The 22,324-nt window shown below is 40.2% G+C and overlaps 2 protein-coding genes across 13 annotated transcripts in view; both read right to left on the bottom strand.

Annotated features, from left to right (window-relative positions):
• Positions 1–57: 57 nt before the first annotated feature.
• On the bottom strand, positions 58–5,000 carry golt1a (golgi transport 1A). Its single transcript, XM_074648410.1, has 5 exons — positions 4,842–5,000; positions 3,674–3,765; positions 1,814–1,992; positions 702–765; positions 58–568 (listed from the first exon to the last, which is right to left on the bottom strand). The coding sequence occupies exons 1-5, from the start codon at positions 4,864–4,866 to the stop codon at positions 539–541; spliced, it is 390 nt and encodes a 129-aa protein (XP_074504511.1). The 5' UTR covers positions 4,867–5,000; the 3' UTR covers positions 58–538.
• A 1,747-nt stretch (positions 5,001–6,747) lies between these two features.
• The window catches only part of plekha6 (pleckstrin homology domain containing, family A member 6), a 117,790-nt gene continuing 102,213 nt past the window's right edge, over positions 6,748–22,324 (bottom strand). For 9 of the 12 annotated variants that reach the window (XM_074648845.1, XM_074648835.1, XM_074648809.1 and 6 more), the window contains 9 exons: positions 20,542–20,709; positions 17,783–17,858; positions 17,433–17,536; positions 16,228–16,386; positions 15,454–15,606; positions 14,387–14,520; positions 13,955–14,103; positions 12,707–12,817; positions 6,748–11,485 (listed from right to left, as the gene is read on the bottom strand). In XM_074648845.1, coding sequence (XP_074504946.1) covers positions 12,717–12,817; positions 13,955–14,103; positions 14,387–14,520; positions 15,454–15,606; positions 16,228–16,386; positions 17,433–17,536; positions 17,783–17,858; positions 20,542–20,709 — 1,044 coding nt within the window. In that variant the 3' untranslated portion in view covers positions 6,748–11,485; positions 12,707–12,716. The remainder of the gene's footprint in view (positions 11,486–12,706; positions 12,818–13,954; positions 14,104–14,386; positions 14,521–15,453; positions 15,607–16,227; positions 16,387–17,432; positions 17,537–17,782; positions 17,859–20,541; positions 20,710–22,324) is intronic. The other 3 variants (XM_074648853.1, XM_074648862.1, XM_074648817.1) reach the window with 2 other exon arrangements.

Here is a 22,324-nt window from a genome sequence, read left to right as displayed (position 1 = left end):
AATGATGGTCCCGTGAACACACCCACCAGGAATATTATACAGTATGTAAAACTGTCAGACAATATAGGAACATTTATTTTTCTACAACAAGATATTAACAAGGTTAAATAAAACAGTGAGTTATTGTAAAGTTAGATGGAAAACATCCTGTACAACTGCAAGATTGTTTTTAAATTCTGTAAGGTTTTAAAGGTAGGCTACAGTGTGTAACATCTAGGGACATCTATTATACACTAAAGAAAACATACTTTTTTTGCCAATAGATCCCCCTAAATGCTACACATTGCTCCTTTATGTTAGTGTAGCTTTTAAGCAGCTTATTTGACTGTGATTAATTGTAACCTTATATGGTACAAAATACAGTACATTGTAAAAAAAATAAATTATTCTTGCTGGTCATCTGAAAGATAAATGAGAGCAACAGTTCAGTTATCATGCAGGTAGTCATCAGTTCTCCCCCTCTGCACACCCAGTATGTGAGTCACAGTCAGTCAAAGGGCATCCATCATTTCTTCCCTGCTGCAACATGTTCTTCTGCTCAGACCATGGAGGAGCTGCTGGGGAGAAACTAACAGAAAACAGATTCCATTAAAAGCAGTAATCCGTCAAATCCCCGTAGTGACATCCCTGAGGTATTGCAAATAAAAACAAATGCAAAAGCCTATGAAGTGTTAATGTACTGAGCCAAGAATTAAACATACTGCACTGAGGAAAGGGATATTCACGGTCGACAGCACAAATCCCAACGCCATGGGGAAGAAGGACCTACAGAGGGAAACAAAAAAGTGTGATGGGAAAACTCTTTTTGCAACATAGCTTCCTTTCTGACAATTTTTTATATGGCATTTAATTTTTTAATTTTTTTTTGAAATGCAAAACATCATCAATTACGATCTAATGTGATCATTTACCACATAAAATTCAAGGTTCTCAGTGGGACTATGTAATTGTTATAAATGGTGTTCCATAAGGTTCCATCTTGGGACCACTTATTTATTCTATCTTTTATTAACGACCTACCTCGAATATGCTCAAATTGTCTTGCATCTTTATGCTGATGACACTGTTATTTCAATTTCTAACTCTGATATATTACAAATCCAGAATTCTTTACAGTTCGATTTTAATTTGGTCCAAAACTGGTTTCATAACAACAAACTTGCATTGAATAAAAAGAAGTCCTGCAGTATGGTGTTTGGTACGCGACATAATCGTTCATATTACTTGGATTTGCATATTCATTTTGATGATGGGTCATCCCTTGAGAAAGTTGATTCGTTCAAATATCTTGGACTTATCTTGGACCACAAATTCTCCTTCAAGCCCCACATTGATTTATTATAAAAAGAACATATGGTTGTCTGAGTTCACTTTATCACTCAATTAATTGTTTTACATTTCAAGTCAGAAAAATAATAATTTCTCAGTTGATACTACCTATTATTGAGTATGCTGACTTTGTCTATCAAAACACCTCTGAGATTAACAGCTTCAACAAACTATCAACTATTGTACTAATTTTATTGTTTTATTGTCTTATAATTCAGTAACTGCATATGGTGGTTATTGTACAAAATTATGTTTCAGGTCATGATGTTCCCAAATCAAACCAGCAACATTGGTGGAATAACACAGTCAGACATTTAGTATCTCCACAAACATAAAGTTAACTGTAAAATCCGCTATTGTTGTATTCACTTCTTTCCTGCCACTGTGCATCATCCAACAAGAAACCAAATAGCTGATATGATCAACCGTCCAAAAAATTTTAAAAAATTGGGACAAAGATTCATTCGACACTAACTACACTTACCTGAATAAAAGCACAAAGCCATAACTTTCCACCAGCATTCCAATGAATGGCCAACGGCACAGCACCAGAGACACACCTCCCAGGAAGAAGAGAGAACCCCGGAACTTTTGTCTTTGGAAGAAGAAGTAGGCTGTCCTCTTGAAGCCGATGATGAACGTCAAACCAGTCAGAAACAGAATCTATACGGAGGCAAGCAAACAAAGGAGATATTGAACACATTATCACATTATAAATAATGTTTTATTTTGCTGTTTGTCTTCTTTCTCCAAACCTACAATTGAACTAATACCTCCTACTTAATCAAAAGGCCTTCAGTGCCTAACTGTACAAAACTCTGGATTTTGTTAGTTGATGTATGTTAGTGATGCATTCATTATTAACCTGTTAACTTTCTTGCTGAACTGTAGGAAGACGTCTTTGAGATAACATGTTTTTCAAGTGTCTTTGAATGGATGATATACCTTCTGTCTCTGAGGGATTCACCTTCGAGACCTTTAATTTTTGGTTTTTCTTCGGTAGTGACTATATTATCAACCTTTTAATGTTGTATTTTCATCCAACATGCATTTGTCCTGTCCCAGCCTGGTCTCTGTCCTAAGGCGTCATATATTGCCGGTTGGGCAGCAGTATCAGCATCACTGTTCTGATGCAAAAGGCAGCCTATGGCTTCAGTACTTTGACGCATAAGGTCGCCTATAAATTTCGACAGCCTACACTAAAAGTAGAAAGTAGTAAGAGTTCCAAAAGGGTTTTTCCTGAAGGGTTAAGGTTTTACCCTTAGTGCTTCTAAAGAACCCTTTTTTGAAGAAAGGCTTCTTCAGCGGTTCTTTGTAAGACTAAACCCCGAGCAACACTGGGAATGTCAACAGCGCGTGGCGGCTGCAGAACCGGTTGTTTTTTTATTTAGGCATCCATGTTAACAGATTAGAGCAGCCACACTGACAACGCGAGTAGCGCGTCTCTTCTAGAGATTCGAGGTCTCGCCTATTTTTACTTGTACTTTTTTTAGTGTTGTAAGAAATGCAGTGATTTGCATGGCTCCATGAATGTATATAGTACGGGGTTTTAATTGTGGATTATTACTATTATTTATAAATGAGCACACACTTCTTTTCCTTTTTCTGCCTAAAATAAATAGAAATTACCTTAATAAGGAAATGAAATGGCCATTATGAAAGGCAAACTCTATGTAGAAGGAAAGAGCTGGCAGCAGCAGAAATGCTGTCATGCCTCATCCACACTGGGGACGTCAGGAGCGCGTGGCTGCATGATTCACGCGTCGGGTGTTCACACCAGCTGCGTTTCTGCTTCTGCAGCTGCTGCTGTCAGCCCTTTCTTTCTACATAGAGTCTACCATTTTTAAAGGGTTAAGAGGTTGGTCATCAACTCTCATAGGTTAAAACAGTTGAAAAAATATAAAAGGGTAAAAAGTTAGAAGTCCAATCAAATACAAACACAAAAGCCACTCATTGGAGTGCTGTTGTCTAATTGTGAGCTAAATCAATTTGTGAAATGTAATTACTCAAGTACTGTTCTTAAGTAGAGTTTTGAGGAACTTTAGTACAGTAAATCAGTATATAATTTTTATGTTACTCCACTACATTTCAAAAGGAAATACAGTATTCCACGTTTAACTGTACTACATTTATTTGACAGTTGTAGTTACTTTGCAGAGTAAACTTGCCATAATCAATACTCTTTTTTTGTATAATATAACAGATTAAATGGCTATATGTGATAAACTGTAAGGTTGTAAACTGGTGGTCTTGTCTTTGAATGTTGATATGAGCCAGTGATGGTGATGGAGATGGTGTGATGTTGCATTGAGCAGATGTGTGTGTGACATGAACGATTACTCACATTCCCAAAGGCCAGCAGGACAGAGTCAAAATACAGCAGTACACCAAAGAGCATGAAAAATAAAGCGAATCCCATCAGACCAATGCCAATCTCTGGAAGACAAGTATACACAGGGGATGAGAAAAAATTAAAGCAAGACTGCTCTCTGCTCATTTGGTCAATAGAAAAAGTTAAAAGAAGATGCCTATATAATAATATCAGTGTAATGATTTGCAGATATTTCATTTGGGGATAGATATGTTAATAGACAGAGGTTGAAGCCAGTCCTCGATGGGCAAAACAATTATAATTTTAGCCCTAGAGGTTAAAGCATATTAAAAATTCCCAACTTACTTAATATACAAAAGTCATCCTGTTCTCTCCAGGATTTAAGAGGGCTGTAGAGCTGTCCTAACCTGACCCAGGACCCACCTCTCGACCAGGGTCAGACCATGGTCAGACCAGGGTCAGACCGGGTTCAATCTCAATATGAAAGGCACGCACCAGGGTCGCTAACAACTGGGGCGGGACAAATCTATTTGGTTGCAAAATGGGGGCACACAGTTGTGACACAATTGTTACAGGTCGCCGTAGTTTTCAAGCTAGAGTGAAGATCCTGGTATCATATGAAACTAGGAATCCATTGGTACAAACCATGTCATACTAGCTTGTCGGGAAGATTGCTAAATAGCGCTACGAAGTTATGCTAAATTTTAGCAAGGAAAAACTGAAATAGCTATTTTCAAAGGGGTTCCTTGACCTCAGACCTCAAAATATGTGAATGGAAATGGGTTCTACGGGTACCCACAAATTCTCCACTTTACAGACATGCCCACTTTATAGAAATCACATGCAGTTTTTTGAAAGTCAATGGGAAGCGTTGGAAATGATGGATCCTGTGGACACATACCATTACACTGCAGTAAGCACTCAAGAGTCCCTTTTAGCTTCTTTATACAAAGCTCCTCAGTCACACTGTGATTTTTTGAGGTGTTAGGCAAATATCAGGAACATTCTAGACCATTTCTTAGACGTTTTTAAAAAATACCAGCACTGCTCATTCATTCAACACAGTTCCTCGAAGTGATTCTGTGATGCTTATAGATCAGGCCCGAACTGACTAAACTGAAAGTGAATTCACCTCGATGATAACACTTCAGAAGAGAGCAGCTTTAGAAGAAACACTTACTCTGGAACTCTGTGATGGCCACCATGGTAATCCCTTTTTGTCCTCCTGCCTCTTCTACTCACTGCTTTGTTTCTCTGTGACTTTCAGGAACAAATAGGTCTTTTCCGGTCTTTTCCGGTGACCTTTGCGCGTTGACGTTGTCAGTGTGTGAGGTGAACATTAACCAGAGCAGGCGCACTCTGAGCCCCTGTCGTGAACACTGGGGATTCGTAGGTAGAAGGTCAACTACCTGAGTGATGTCATCAGCCATTCAAAGGCATTTCATGGATTTACTCCTTATCTTGTGTGTTGGGATCCTGAATACAAGGAAAGTACACAGTAGCTATCTAGAACCAAGGATGAGTGACAGTTTGATTAACAGTAATACGGAGTGGAAAATATCATTGTGTCCACTAAGGTTGTTTAGTTGTCGTTTAGTTAGCCATCAATGTTCATTAGAAAGTTCTTACAAACAATATGCAACTATTTTCTCTTAATAAAAATGTTCCTTATCTCCATGCCCCTCTCTTTCGTTCAGTGCTGTATGAATCTTTGGACTTAATTGAATTAAATTATTTGAATCAGAAAAAATATTTTTTAGCAATTTCAAGATTCAAGATTAAATACTTAATTGCCATTTCAACATAGTCAATAGACAAAAACAAAAACAGCAAGAACCACCAACTGAAATACAGTGATCACATTAGGACATAAAAGTAAAATAAAGCTGCGAGCAGCGATGAACGGGCCCTCATTTTTTGTGCGTCTCCACATGTTACATCTGTCTGCCAAAATTCATACTTGTAGGTGAAACCGGAGCACGGATATCAATTTTTCCAATTTTCTAGGGGGCGCTAGCGAGTCATTTTGCAACAGCCAAGCTCGAGACCCTTAAAATATCCAATTTTTCACCACGTCTGATAAGTGTGCCAAGTTTAGCAACTTTTTGAGATGGCTAAGGTTGTCAAAAAGGTGATTCATTTGAGAGAAAAAGAAAAAGAAGAAACACTACAGTTTCAATAGGGCCTTCGCTGGCCCGACGTTGTCGGTGCTCGGGCCCTAATTAAGTAATACATATAAGTAATTGAAATAAGCATTCAATGATGTATATCATTGTGTAAAAGCCCCTACAGTGTCTTACAGACAGGAATAATAAAAGCACATTAGTTATTTAGGAGTTAAGGGAACAAACAGCTTCTGGGTATACGTGCTGTTGCCGAACCTGGCTGTCCTAGTTCTGATACTTTTCAGTATTTTAAAAGAAGGAATGACGTTAAAAATATGGTTAGCAGGGTGAGAGGAGCCATGAGCCCTTCTTCCGTAGTAATGGGACAGCCGCTCCTGGCCTATGACTGTTGATGCAGTGTGTACCAGACGTTGTTTCCATACCACACAGTTATTCCAAAAGGTGAGGATGCTCTCGATCCCAGCACAAATAAAACTGCATCATAATTTCCATCTCTAATCTTAAAATATAAAATCTCAAAACTTGTAGGAAGCATGTGTTCCCTCAAGCTAAACGGGTGGGATCCCCTTGCTGCTCTTTTAATCTTGCTCTAACCTTAAAGGCCCCATATCAGGCGCATTTTCAGGTTCATACTTGTATTTTGGGTTTCTACTACAACATGTTTACATGCTTTAATGTTTTAATAAAAACTTTATTTTTCTCATACTGTCTGCTTTAAACCTGTTTTATAATATAAAAGACTTGAAAATCTCACTTTTTACAATATGGGACCTTTAATAGAGGGTTTTTTTGGGGGCTTAAATCCAACCAAACCTTAAATGATCAGTGTGTGACAGTTAGGGGATCTATTGACAGAAATGGATTACAATATTAGTAAGTATGTTTTCAACCATGTCTTCAATAAATAACTGACCGTCCATTTCCTCGTCTAAGCTTTGATGTGAAAGAATCCAGTCTGTCTTTGTTTTTGCACTTTATTCATTCAGACATACAGTTTGATATAACAAAGACTGTAGAATAACATCAGGGAGCCTATTGGTAACGAGCGGGCTGACAGTTAACCTCAGTAGTCTTTTTGGCAGTGAACTTCATCATCAACAAGTGGATTAAACTTAGAGCAGTAAATAGATCATCATTCAAGGCAGCGAGACATGTTTTATCATACAAAATACTGTGATGAATTCAGAAGCATCTAGAGAAACTCATTATTTGTATACATTCACTTTATTGCAAGGTCTTCTGAAAGCAAGCGTATTATTTGTCTATTTTTTTTATCATTTTGCATAGTTCAAGCAGTTTGTCTATTTTCCCCCAAAATAGTAATGGTTACATGTGATAGTAGGGTATACTGTAACTGAAATCCAAAATATTATATACATTGACCAATGTATATAACGTATATATTCATTTTTTTTCATCATTCACAAATGCTACATCTAGTATCAAATATTTCGGCTGTCATTTCTTAACACATCAGATTCCAATTGATCCAAAAATATCTATGTTCTGCTCCTTCAAACAATCCTCGAGAGCAATAAAATAAAAAAGTATCTTTTTTTGTGAAAAATGCAAAACATAATTGAGTGTAGAAATTTAACCTTTCAACTTGTCATTGAATATCCATGCATCTAAAAAAATATGAACTGTCTCTTTTGAACATATTCCCTTTCTAGAAAAAAAAACTTAAAACAAGAAAAAATAGACATATTCATTTTTAATCCTTGTTTCGTTTTTGCGTAGTGAGAGCCATTAATGACGTTTCAGAGTCAAATTCTGTGCCGTATTGTCTCTGACTGAGTATGGACATAGAATGGCAGGTCACTTGAACACTGAAGTGTGTACAGTAAGGGGGAAAAAAGCATAGATAGCGTACATATAACAACGGGAGGTGTTTGTGTGTGTGTGTGTGTGTGTGGTCACAGCATTCAAATCTGGAGGAAGTAGCAATGAAGAGGCATGGCCAGAACGTAAAGTGTTTTGGACCTTTCTGTGCGACACATGCTAATGAAGTCCATTGTGTGTTCTAAAGTACCAGCAGATGGAGTCACCTCTCCCCAACCGGCCACATAATTAATCTGTTTAATCAGTGGCTTAAAAAATATAGACAAATGATATGTAATAAAAGAGTTATTGGCAAATGCAATTATGGACTAGAAAACAAACTTCTATGAAACAAAAAGTAAAATAAATAAAATGTACTATACTTTTATCAAAATGAACTGCAATAAAATAGTGTTACTATGAAAATAAGAATGATTACACGACATATCATGAGTAATAATTATTTCAGTTATTTCACAATATTTGGTTAATTTATGCATTTTGGTGTATTCCAAATGAAATAATGAAATCAATGTATTATTAAGGGATAATGTACAGCGAGCCACTCATTGTTGTGAAACCGCTAGCTGTATATTATCCCGCTTAGTACACGGCTACTTACTGAAGAAATCTATATTTTGACGCAAAAACGGTCCGCCAGAGTCCGACATCAGAACTGCGCCCATAGCAACGGTCTGTTATACAGAAATTACAGACCGCAGAACGCCGTGATTGAACATTCAGAATCAAGTATTCAACACAGCCGTGTAATAATTCATGATAAATGAATCATAGTTAAATAAAGCATTAAATGTATTATTTCATCACTTAAAGGTCCCATATTAAGCTAATTTTCAGGTTCATACTTGTATTTTATGGTTCTACTAGAACATGTTTACATACTTAAATGTTAAAACAAATATATTTTCCTCATACTGTCAGACTGAATATACCTGTATTTACTTTCTGTTTGAAACGCTCCGTTTTAGTGCATTTCAACGGAATTGCAACATAATTGTGTTGCTAGGCAACCATTTGGGTTCATGTTTACTTCCTGTCAGCTGATGATATTCGGATAGACTTCAACCGGAAACAAACTGTGACACATTTAGAATGTTTACGTTTAAAACTGAGTAATGGTCTAAATATTGTAGATTTGTGACATCACGGATGGACAGAAATCCTGACAGTTTGTTTCAAAAGCACCGTTTCTAAATACGGGCTGTGTGTATTTCTCCATGGATTGAGCGTTATACTTTAAGATAATTTATATAGCACTTCAACCTGCTTTATGATATAAAATATGAAAATCTCACTTCTTACAATATGGGACCTTTAATATTGGCCATACCGGAGTTCCATTTAAAGCCACTACGTGTAGACATTTCTGACTTTGGTACCATCAATCATTGCATTTCCCTCCAGATTCAAACTCCTCTGTAAGTCATTCATCACAACATATAAACACAGACATGTTTCAGACTTATGGCACTGCATGACTGGATGAAATGTTGTCGGGATATGTTACATGACAGTGTGTTCCAGTATATATACTTCCTCTCAAATGACTGCATCACTGCTAACTCCTCTTCACACAGACAAGTGCTTCTCTAGCACAGTTACTCTTCTAAGGTCACTTCTATTTCCACTTTCCACATACACTGTACCATTTCTATTCAACATACTTTACCTATACATATCTGTAGACGACCACTGGGAGAATTTCTTGAACACTGTGATGAAGTCCACTGAATTTGAATGAGAACAGGCTGGGTGATCGTTCCCCCCTTCAGGATACAGGATGAATTACACCGGATTAGGGATTCTATTCAATGCCGACGTCCTGTGACAAACCAGTTCAGAAATGTGAGGTTTATATAGAGCAGTGATGGTGTAATGGTCAGGCTGGTGGATGGCGGTCCCTGCTACTCATCCCATTTCCTACTTGTAGTCTGCGCTAACGTTTTCCTTGTCCAACCACCATCTTTGTCTAAAGGTGAGAGAGGTTAGAAAAAGTCTTTGCCAAAACTTAACCCATGAGCACATGTGTCGAAGGAATACTGAATTGAAAATCGTTCTATCAGGAAAAAGGCTTCTGGACTCGTCTTCACCTTCAACTTTGAGCAAGTTCTGTCTCTCCTTTTAGGCTCAGACAGATGCTTCTTTACATCTAGGGCAGAAGATTGTGTCACAGCCTGCTGTTTACTTTGAATCAGCTGTTGTAAAAGTTGAAATACACATGGTATACCTAAGTATGTAATCCACTGCTGGTGTTATATGCTCTTTATTATAATGCTTGACCCCCAACATTTGGGGAAAGGCATGTCACTTCCTGTCTCACACTTCAGACTGAACAGAACCATACAGACAGTGACCACATTAACCACAGTAAATGTGTCTGTCTCAGTGTCTAACAATACTCCACCGTGCAGATGAGAGAAAACGACCAACTAAAACAAGTTAAGGATTTCAATTTTACAATCTGACTGGCTTTCACACCGGAGATTAAAGTCAACACGGCACAGAGCAGGCAGCTGAGCGAGTCCTAGCTGTGCACACTGCCTTGATTTTCCTCCAGGTTTTTGTGGCAAAAGTTCAAATAAATTGAAATTTGACCCCCAAATATGCTGATATGCTGATGACTACGCAGACTATATGTGCCACAAGCATGCCGGATGGATCAAATCCGTGTACACCCGATGTAGTATTTACAGAGCTACTCATTTTGGAGTACATCAGGGACCTCACTGTACGATCCTACATGTACTTGAGTAAAAAAAAAAAAATCAAGCATGACAGCAGATATTGCAGAGGGTGAAGATACCAGGTTAGAAAATAGATATTGTGTTTATGCTATACTCTGAAGCTGACGGAGGACACAGTGTCTACATAAGCAGCTTTGTTTTTTGCGTTTCATCTTCGGCTCTGTCTCGCAACAAACTCTGTGCTTGTGTGTTTGGTGTGAAAGGCGGGTGATTGATGCTAAATGTAATCCAGGCGACATTGAGTTTGTATATGAGTGGAACTGACAGCAGGTGAGGTTGATAGTAGTGTTATACGGGGGGGGGGGGGGGGGGGGGGGGGGGCTTGGTGAAACAGGCATCACAGTGAGCTCAGGAGAGTCCTCAGCTTTTATTTCGATCAGTTGTCAAAGTGTCAGAATATGTCGGCGTTAGCGAATCCCCTCGGTCCGTCACAGAGCGCCGCTCCTCACTGGGCCGCAAGCCGTGGTGGGTTTTCAAGGTTGATATGGAGATTAGATGATAACGAACATCCTTCTGGCTTTTAGTGTCCTAAAGCATGTTCAGAGCCTCTCTGTAGGTTTTACTGCAGCGAGTCTTTTGTTAGTGACGTTCATCTGGCCTCATCCCCAACTCTTTCTCTTTTCCTTGTTCCTCTTCAGTGTGGGCCTCTCATATGCAGCGTTCCCTGGCGAACTGATCGACACTGAACCTCAGGTCGCTGACATTTTGTCATTATTATAAGTGTAAAATGTCTCATCATCAGCATAGTTCATCAGTAATCTCTACTTTGTAGATTATGTCCTGAGCGAAATTATATAGAAATATTTCACACCTGGAAACTGGTAAGAGATGTGGGGCCTTGGGGGGGCACACATAGCAGGAGTTGATGAACTGGAGTTGGGCAGGGCGGGGGGAGCTTATAAGTCTTTATAGCTTCCATTCGGGTTTTAAAATTTGCTCTTGCCTCCCAGGAACCTCCTTCGACAACTTTCCGTGCTTTTGTTGTAGTTCAGTTTAGGTGCTAAAAAAAAAAAAATAATAGTCATTTATCTGGAGCCATTTCCATTCATCAGTTTTTCCAGTGAATCCTCAGAAAGACGCTCCATCGAACTTGACAGCAGCCAGAGCTTGAGCTACAGGAAAAAAAAGAGGCAAAGACAGACGGAGTAAGAGAGATCATTTCAGATTGTCACAGGTACTGAGAATTCTCACTTTGAAAGCCATTTTAGGACAGATTTATATGTAATCACTGCTACAGCATGTCTTTATACAGGAATCTGTTCTGCTAGCACAGGTGTCTGCAACCTGCGGTTCTGGAGCCACATGCGTCTCTTTAGCTCCTCTCCAGTGGCTCCCTGTGGATTTTTAAAAATGGAAATGAATAACTGTTTTTTGTTTCCATTTTCATTTTTATTTATCATTGTTCTAGGTCTATGGTACGACGGAGTATTAGGGCCACATTAAGGAAAAAAAATAAATCTGAGATTTCGAGAATAAAGTCATATTGCGAGGATAAAGTCAGAAGTTAATGAGAGGAAAAAGTTGTAATATGAGAATAAAGTCAGAAGTTGACGAGAAAAAAAGTCGTAATATTATGAGAATAAAGTCATAATATTAGTAGTAGTAAATTTACGTGCTATTTTCTTTTTTTTCGTAAAGCTATGACTTTATTCTCATAATATTATGACTTTATTCTGGAAATCTCAGATTTTTTTCCTTCAATGTGGCCCTAATACTCCGTAATACATTTGCACTTTGGCCCTCACCGCATTAGACTTATATACTATATACTTAGACTATAAACTGTGTTACCTTCATCACAATGCTCAAATGTTTTGTGGCTCCAGACAGAATTATTATTTTTTTTGTGCCTAAAATGGCTCTTTTGATAGTAAAGGTTGCTGACCCCTGCACTAGCATATCTAACACAACACATTCTACGCTACAGCGGATGGCATGTGCTCGAGAGTGACAAAGAATTCTCAACACAAGGTCCAACTTACTTGTGGATAGAGTTGCGATGTGAGATGTGGTTGAAATATTCAGAAACAACAAATTAAACCTTGTGTTGAGAATTTTTTTAGATTTTATTGCTTCTTGCAAACCAAAGACAAAAAAAAATTGAGGTTACGTTACAAGTTTGAGGGTGATATGGAGCACTTGGACCAAAAATGGGTCATCAGCAGCTTGAACATATAAATATGAACACCGCTATTCAAAACCTAAACTGGTCAAACACAACGTGTCGTGTCATAAACTCCAGGAGATGAAATCAGGAGGAAGCAAGCACAGGGTCTACACAGGATGGGAGAAGAAGGGGACAGGTGGACGTGGTGTGGTGAACGGAGACTCACCTCGCGTGACTCACGCCTTCATGATGCGGGCGGAGTTGGGGAAGTCAGCGGAAGAAGGGGGAGGGGCCAGGCTGGTCGGGGAGGTGGGGGGACTGGTGGGGGCGCACTGGGCTGGAATGAGATGGAGGGAGGTGTGAGGAGTGAACACGGGAAAAAAGGGCAGAAAAAAACAAGAAGTGAACCAATCAAAGGAAGAAGTACGGTGAGGTAAGTAGGTGAAGAGAAGGGACTCCTGTACAATCAGACGTGTGACCGTGAAAATACACACAGCTCTGGACGAAAACTGTTAATTCTGGTTTCCCTGGATCACCACGTATCCTTAAAATGCGTGTTCAGATTAGGCTCAGCTATGCATGTGTCTCAGTTCAGTGTGAGAGCATGCAGCCAGTCAGTCTGAGGCTGATGGGAATTGTGAATAGTTTTGCAGGTGTTTGGTCATAAGCCAACATATCAGACATTTTTATTTTTTTAGATCTGATCACGGTGCTACATGAAATAGTCAGAAGATCACCAAAAGGATTCATCCTCTGGGAACACTGAATGTCTGTATAGAAAGCCATGGTATTTTATTTCCAAATTTTCCCAGCTCTTACAGTCTGTGTCAGTCGTTTTGTGTGATTTGCTTGCATGCTGAACCTTTGGCTGTCTACCTCACCAGTGCTGAGCTATTGAAGACTGTCTGGGGGAAATTTAGTTTTTTTGCTGAGTCCACAAGTTTGACACTTTTCATGGTCACACTGTCTGCCTCTCGTTATCTTTTCCTAAACACGACTGATTATGAAATACACAGTAAACAGTTCTAAATAAAACTACTTCTATCTTAACTAATTATCTTAACGCAAATACAGTTGTTGAGCTGAATATGGGCTCATGCATTAACGTGTGATGCCTGATGACATCATGACGGAGATGGATATAATGTGGAGTACCTGTAACTGCTCTGATGCAGATACATTATCATATATGTAAATTAAGCAGTTATTACATACTAAATATCCTGGCTGATCACATTTTTAGTATACCAGACCATGGTAAAATCTGGATAAACGACACATGAAGACCAGCAGTAGTTCTCAGTGAGAGTTGGGTGAATCATGGAGGTATGTGTGCAGAAATGTGCATGAGGTAGTGTTGGGAGTAAGTACTGTGGCTCGGTCCTGGGCTGTGTGATCACGGTGAGCAGTTAGTGGGAGAGGGTTAGTGACGTGGCGACGGTGTCTGTGGCAGCCGTGTGGAGAGAGTCCTCACCGGAGAGAAGGCGGCTGCGACGAGAGGCCTCGGCGGCCAGAGCGCAGGAGATCTCGATACGCTTCTCCTGCTCCTGCAACTGCTGCTGGGAGCTGGTCGGAGCTCCGCCGTCCACCGGGCCGTCCAGGAGAGGAACCATGTTCTGCAAACTGACGTTGGGTAGATGACAGGAGACGCAGAGGATGGTGGTTATTATTTATACCTTAACAGTTGTATCTGATCTTATTTTGCTAAAATGAACAGTGATGAAGAAAGTGGACAGCACTTATTGGTTCCTCTGCAATTTAAAAGTGATGAAAGCATTTATTGAGCTTTTGGACAGCACAGGAAGGAGCAAGAACGGCATGCTTTATGGGTTTATAATGTCTGGAAAGATGTGAGGAGCATAGAAAAGAGACTGAAAATATACAGTATGTGTGAATCAAAACCCACTTTGATTTGGCAATGAGGGTCTTGATCCGCTCCAGTTTCTTCTGCTTCTCCTTCTGTTCCTCGGGGCTGAGAGGAGTGGTGTCCTCCACATCCAGGTAGCGCTCCGGGATCACGACCTTGTCAGGAGCCAACAGCTAGAACAAAGGCATCTAAATAAACATGGATCCACACTATAGCAAACAAATGTCCCTTCGCTTGTCGTTCCATTACACGCAAGCTTCATAGCTCACAGTCTAGTATCACATCCTGAAAGTAGCAATAACGCAATATAAAAAGATATTCCATTACAAGTAAAAGTCTTTCATCAAAAATGTCAGCAAAATATACTTAAGAATGCATCTTATTTGATCAGCTTTCATTTTGTTTGTATATACAACTTGCTCTATACAGAAAATAGTACAAAGTATAGTACTTGAGTAAATGTACTCAGTTACATTCCATATTATATTATATTACTTTCAGATTAAACATAAAACTCCTGGAGTTAAGGGTGGTCGGTGACGAGGTGGGGGTAGGGGGGCCTTGTCGGTAGCAACAGCATACAAAGACACCACTATACCTCTGGTCTTCAGCTCCTCCATATTTGGGTATTGGCTCCCTTATTTAGTTATCATCTAATTTTCTTTATAGAAAATAGGTTGACACAGTATCTGATAATTAATAACATTCCTGTTGTTCCTTACTCTGCCACTAACACTCCCACCTGTCATGCTGCAGTAACCCTGTTCTCGGTGCCTTTTGTGTTCAGTTTAATGTTCAATTTGTTCAATAAGAAAATGTTGGAAATAATTTCCTTACATTTTTTATTTTTTTTTATTCAACAGGCAGTTTTTTCTGCTAAAATATAGCTGTGTACTAAAAACAACAGAAAGGCAGGACTGAGTACACTTATACATCTGTTTAGTCATCACAAGTAATATCATTATCGCAATATTCAACGACGTCATTGCATATTTTCCTCATATCGTGCAGCCCTAATGCATGATGTGAGAACATGTCTCACAACCATGAACAGAATGAGAGAAAGAGTGACTAAAGGGAGCGATGCATCAGCAGACTGAGCTCACCTCTTTGCTGATGTCCAGGTCGAAGGGTTCTCCTTCAGACCTAAACCCTCTCAGGCGAGCGATTTCTTCCCGCGGTGACTCCAGTCCCGGGCCTCGAACCGCCGCCTCCAAGTCTTTAATGTCAATCTCATGAGCTGTCAGCCGCCTACGAATCTGTCCACACACACACAGACTCATGAATAACCTGTTCAGAGAACTAAAACTATATATATATATATAAGATCAAATGATGCACTGTAACTATGGACAACAATCACCTGTATTACTTTGATACTTTGAGGAACATGTCTAGACAAGACATACGGTTATAAGGAGTGCCTTTTTGTATGATTTCTAAGTGGATTTATGGACACTGAATACTGAAATGGAAAGAGTAAGTTGCACTAATTCCATCAGGGTGTGTATATTTTCTGTGTTTTATAATTTGATTAACAACTCTGACTCTGAGATGCAAGTTTTGAGGCAAATGTTGTCATTTAGATGACAGGTCAAGTTACTGGAAAAGTAACAAAACAAATGCAGACATCTAAATGCTGTTGACATCTGTTAGAAGTGAATTATATGTCTGGTACACAGCCTAGTTTGCACTATCCCTTCACCAGCTATAGTGCTCTGACACACAGTTGTTATTGCTCACTGGCTTTCCACTTCCAAACACTGACAAATTGTTGGACTACACTACCTACCTGGAAGTACTGGTTTGGTTTTTTACTCTACTGCCACTACTGGCACCTTTGTATTGTTTGACAAGGATCATCACATGGTTGCTCATACCACTCTGTAGTTGGCTGGAGACTGGCCACCTGAGAGGTTTAGACTCCGCCTCTTCTCCCTCACAGAGCTGCTCTGGTTGCGTCGGATTCGCTCGTTCTGCTCCTCCACACTCATCTTTGACTTCAGCTCTGCAGGAAACACAGCGCTCTTTGGACGCTCCTGTGACAGAGATGTGTACTACTAAATAGACAGCAACAACTGAGTTGGACTGTGAGAGAAAGAGGTTCAAGTCCTACAGTATGTCAAAGACAGACGCTAGGTTGTCTCACTTGGCAAACCAACATGACGTGTGGAGTTCCAAAAGGTTCAATCCTCTGTGCTTCCATGAGGCCAAATTATATAAAACAATAAAATGTTTAACCTTTTTGAGTTAACAGTTATGTTTAGAATTACGCTGTTCTATATTTTTATATCCCCCACTATTGATTATTGTTATTAGTCCTATTTGTCTTACTATTATAGCTGTTGTGTTATTATTGTGGTTACTGTGCATCAACCCGACATGTCGAGGCAGATGGCCGCCCACCCAGAGCCGGGTTCTGCCCGCTAAAAGGGAGTTTTTTTCTCGCCACTGTGTGCATGCTCATGGGGGATCTCTTGTTGGGTCTCTAAATTATAGAGCACGGTCTAGACCTGCTCTATATGAAAAGCGTCTTGAGATAACTTCTGTTATGTTTTGTTGCTATGTAAAAATGAATTGAACTGTATATTAAGACCATAAAAGGAGAATCAAATTGTTATCTTGAGATATCAAATAACTTTAATTATGAGAGTTAGAAGCATGGCTTACACTTATGAGGCCATTAAGACTGGAAAGCAAGCATTAATTCTGAATAAATAGTCATATTCAAAAACAGCACATATTTAGGCAGGACCTCCTCCATGTCATTCTTTGATTTGTTGAATGAAATAACAACTTCTCAGCCCACTCAGTTATTTGAAGATGTGTTGTCATGGTATGCTTCTGATTAAGGTGCTAAGTTGGTGGTAATCAGAATGTAGTATGGTTGTTTCTCTCATGTGAAAATACTGTGGAGTATCTGAGCACAAGCGATCAAGTGTTATTGTGTTGGCAAAACCCCGCTAATAGTAACACAAGGGGACACTTATCTAAGTTTTCAAACCACTATCTATATCACATCTGTGCATGCTGTACTTTAGATAGACATTTGGACATTATGTACATGTAGTTTAGGTTGACATACCCTAGAGATTCCATTAGGCACTCTGCCGTTATGGCGTGAAACTCCAGCAGAGCTGATGTGTGATTCGTCGGTGGGGGACTTCGTTCTAGGAGGGACGATGCCGACTGGCGAGAGACACAACAGATAAGTTCAAAACACATGGGAAAGAAGAGGTAGCTGAATGCTCAAAGCTAACACAATTAGGTAATGTATTCACATCCTGTCTCACTTAATTTAATGATACAGTCACACCTCAGCGTAATCCAGTGCTCCAGGAGGTTCTGTCTACCAACCTGAGAGTTAATTGCTAGATCGGCTGATCAGTTTAGGAGCATTATTACATGGAAACATGAGCTTATAGGTTATTGTACCTTTATTCATGGCGGATTGTCTGTCCTGGCCCTGGTCCTGCACGTCACTGATATTATTCTGTTCTCCAAACTTGGGCTGCGAGGCGGAAAAACTGGTATTATTTGTCATGTATCAACGTTAAACCTGAAGGTAGTAAAAAAAGTCAGAATGCATTAGGTAATGCATTACTTTGTACAGTATAGTGATGAGGGCATTATGCTAACACGCCTGTTATACCTGTCATGACAGAAGCAATACATCACTCGCAGTCATGGCAAGGGCTTGATCACACCAGCATGTACGACAGTGAAATTTCACACCAAAAGTATCTGTTGGCCAGTTGTAAAACCGTCTTAACAGTGCTGACCTTGAGGGAACAAAGAGTGTCTGAGAGTCCAAAATCGACTCTTATTTCTCCTAGACTGTAAACTACTCCACAAAAGAGAAAAACATGTGTGAGGGCCAGCACCTATAGGCAGGGAGAACCGCCCCTTGTAGGTCTGGTTGTGTGGAGCTTCATAAGGCCATGTGTGGGTGATTAGAGTCTCTTTGTCTGACTCCTGGTAGATGTGTGGCAGGTCAACGCTGTTTGTGCAGATCTGTAGTGCAGCTGTGTCCTGAGCCGTCCAGATTGATGCTCTGTAACCCCCATACTGAAAAGGGAAAGATTCAGCCTTTTGCCTCTCCCCCCGGTTGAGCAACAGCAGAGCCAGTGATTGCACTGAAGTAGGGCCCTGAGGAGTAAAGCCCCAGACACACCAGGAACGTCAGGAGCGCGCAGTATCTGCGTGGCGTGGTGGTTTTGTGACTCGTGCGTCAGGCGTTCCCACCAGCTGCATTTCAGCTGCGTGTCTGCTGCTGCAGCTGCTGCTGTCAGCCCTTTCTTTCTACATAGAGTTTGCCTTTTAATGGCCATTTCATTTCATTATAAATATCATTTATATTTATTTTAGACAGAGAAAGGTTAAGAAACGAGTGGTAATTTGTAAATAATAGTAATAATCGACAATTAAAACTCCGTACTATATTCATTCATGGAGCTCTTTAAGTCAATGCATGTTCTACAACACTGAATGCTCATATTTCAGAATAAAAACCTTGTGTTAACAAATTAAGGAATTCTGTCCATAGAAAAAAATGCTTGAGGGCTTTTATTTTGAAATGAAACCAGGAAGTGTTAATTTAAAAATAAGTATTTACTTTTTTTCATCTCTGTAACATATTCTACAGATAGACAACAAAACTGTAGTAATGTAGCGGGTATGATGTTAATATACAGTCAATATATCACTTTCACTGTCTGTTGTTGCTGTGAGACGCGCGCGGCACGCGTTAAAAATAGGCGAGACCTCTATTCTCTAGAAGAGACTCAGCTGAGACGCGCAGCAGTGTGGATGCTCTAAACTGTTAACACGGACTCCAAAATAAAAAACAACAAGTAACGCAGCCGCCTCGCGCTCCTGACGTTCCTTGTGTGTCCGAAGCTTAAGATTGAAGCTAGACTGCTGCTTGGCTTAGACGTATTTAACACCGAAGCCTGATAAATGTGACCACTGATTGTTTTACATGGGCTTAAACTCAGACTGTGTCCAGCTGCGCATTTGTTAATTTGGATTCATCCAAGTCTGACTGTTGCATTGTGGTGGTTGTAACTGAAAATAACTCTTTGTAAACCAGAACCAACTGATTCACATTATATTGTATTTTTGTTTCTGTTCTTCCAGGCAGTGGGAGACCTGCGGGGAGTAGGCTAGTTGTGGTATTTCCCCTCTTCTTTGCATGCAGTGTGGTTGGCCCAAAAGGATGATAGTCACTTTTTACATTTTACTATTTGCAGTGCTGGTTGCGGTGTAGTGAAAGAGTTCATAGTGTTCTCAGCACGTAGTGGGTAATTTATGATTGCCCTCTCCTTTTTTTAGGTTATCCATTTCCATAATTTGTTCCCTTTAATTCAATATGGGGTTACATAGCATCAATCTGGACGGCTCAGGACACATGCTGCACTACAAATCTGCACAAACAGTGTTGACCTGCCACACATCTACTAGGAGTCAGACTAAAAGAGACTGTAATCACCCACACCTGGCCTTATGAAGGCAGGAAGCTCCACTCAACGACACCTAAAAGGGGCGGTGCTCCCTGCCTATAGGTGCTGGCCCTCACACATGGTGTGTAGCCAGTCATGGGACAGGACTGGATGGTACAAATGCGTTGCCATGAATTAACTGTGTTCACTCATTGTTCAGTTAGATACCAAGAGGGAAAGTGGTCACTACGATGCTTCCTATACCTATATCGTGAGAATGCGTGAATGACTTTCACTGTGCTGCTTCCTGGTGTGACCATGTACTAACTAGAATGACTACATCCCCCACCAGACACTACAAAACTAAGCACATGGAGAGTTTGACAGATGATCTGTGGCTATAGAGAACTCCACAAGTGCTGCTCATCCTTGGCAAAAGCGGGTCTCTGTACCAAAGTGCCTGCAGTGCATTCTGAACACGTCCTGTTACAGCATGCAGCTGAAATGGCTTTTAGTGGCAGAGGCATTTAAAAGAGCGAAGGAAGAGCAACCACTTATGTGCTTTGGGAGGTCAAATACAGGCTGATATGAAGACACAGAGGAATAATCAGAAGCAATGGGAGAGTGCTTGAACATATGGAGGTTTAGAAGAGGAAGAACTTGTTAAGAATGATGTTTTTAAAAGATGACATTGGACGACAATTAGGACCGGGTGAAGCGAGGGGCAGGACAGGGGCAGAAACACCCAAATACCTTTCTGATGTGAGAATCTTCACCATCAAGGTAACCATCATCGATGCCCAAGCTGCGTAGCCAGGCGGTGCTGTCAAAGGGCAGGGGAGGGATGGAAGGAGGGAAGGTAGGGGAGGGCTCCAAAGGGTAATAGGACTTGGGGAGGGGAGGTCTCGGTGGAACACTCTCCTAGATGACCATGAGGGCAGGAGGGAGGGAGGAAGGGAGGAAGGGAGGAAGGAAGGAAAGAAAGGATAGGTGGAAGAGAGTGCTGCACATCAGGAGGAGTGATAATAAGCCAGGCAAAGTGCAGAGCAGAAAGGACTCATGGGAATGATTCTGTGGAATGGGGCTCTTTATCCTGTATTAAATAGTTAGACGTTGAAAATCCCCAGGTGGCCGACACCTGACCTGACAGCTTATGTGGATTTGTAAATCATAAACAGTCTGTGAAACAGCAGTGACATTTCAAACATCACTGTGAAAGTCATTTGTCACCTAGAATAGACTTGTGAAGGAGGCCAATATGGAACATTTTAACAGCATTAAATTGCTAAGAAATAGATTAGGTCCATCTTTGGAATTGGAATTGAAAGGGTAAACCAAACCAAAGTCAAATAACTAATTTAAATATTCAACTCATATATTTTCTATATTTTATTTGGTTGACAGGAAACTCTGAACATGAAAGGAGGTAACTTTCATTCTTCATACGATGGGAGGATTTTATGAAAGATTGACATCAATGAGAGAACATGGCTCTTCTTTGGTTTTATGTAACAGCACGTTACCCCTTAAATTACTGTAACCTTAGCCAAATGTTCTGACATATGACATTAACCCCCCCCCCCAATATGTATGTGACTCAGACCGTTATCTAAGCAAATACCTCAGGGATGCGTGCATATTCTCAGAGCAGTTAAAGAATGCGCTCTGACAAGTGAAAGGTCTGTTAAAGTTCTGTCCGCAATGGCAATTAACAGCACCAATGGCTTTACTAAAGCGGACAGAAATTATGTTGCTGCTGTGGAGGCAGCTGATGGTGTCATATTGTATCGTATCATATCGTATCGTATCATACCGTATCGTATCATATCGTATCGTATTGTTTTGTATCGTATCATACCGTATCGTATTGTATCGTATCGTATCGTATCGTATCGTATCGTATCGTATCGTATCGTATCGTATCGCATCGTATGTCAAGACGACCTTTAGCAAAGGCAACATAAAATGTTTATTCTTTGGTGGGAAATATTGTCCCTATATTTACAATATTACAAATCCGAACAGATTGAATGTGGAATTATCGTAATCAACTATGATGTGATGGACATACTTTTCTTTAAAGATTGGTCTGCAAGAACACTTTACCTGAGTGATTACTGGGTGAATCAGACTGTGTTACGGTTGTGTTAATGCTCCCCCAAAGTCCCCCTTGATTGTTGGGGTAAGTAAGTGGCCTACCACCTGCACCAGCACGACATGGTGACCGAGAAGCTAGCTGATGATGGAGTAGAGTTTCATGGCTAGCACCTCTAAAACAAGGGACTGAAGGCGTATGAAGATCTGGACTGTAGCGTAATATTAAATCATCAGTATGATAGGAGTCCTGGAGAAGCAGGATCTGGGATTCAGGTATAGAAAAGCGTCTGTTGGAGGTCAGGTTTCTGGGGTCACCGTGGTATCCTGCTGAGACGTGATTTGGGTGGGAGTCTGGATAGACATCTTTTCTAAGGCCAATCTTGACTTCTTGGCTGCAAACAGTTGAGGTTAACCAACTAACTTCCTGAAGGTCAGTGTG

This window comes from Sebastes fasciatus, chromosome 1 (assembly GCF_043250625.1).
Source record: "Sebastes fasciatus isolate fSebFas1 chromosome 1, fSebFas1.pri, whole genome shotgun sequence".
Classification (NCBI taxonomy): Eukaryota; Metazoa; Chordata; class Actinopteri; order Perciformes; family Sebastidae; genus Sebastes; species Sebastes fasciatus.
The sequence above is the reverse complement of the archived record's forward strand: the minus strand, read 5'-3'. Positions and strand labels throughout refer to the sequence as shown.

Bases quoted from the DNA above. Each gene is read 5' to 3' on its own strand.
- golt1a (XM_074648410.1), bottom strand. From the start codon at position 4,866: ATGGTGGCCATCACAGAGTTCCAGA. The intron at 3,766-4,841 runs GTAAGTGTTTCT...CTTGTCTTCCAG, and splicing joins GGCCATCACAGAGTTCCAGA to AGATTGGCATTGGTCTGATG. The intron at 1,993-3,673 runs GTGAGTAATCGT...GCCTCCGTATAG, and splicing joins TCCTGCTGGCCTTTGGGAAT to ATTCTGTTTCTGACTGGTTT.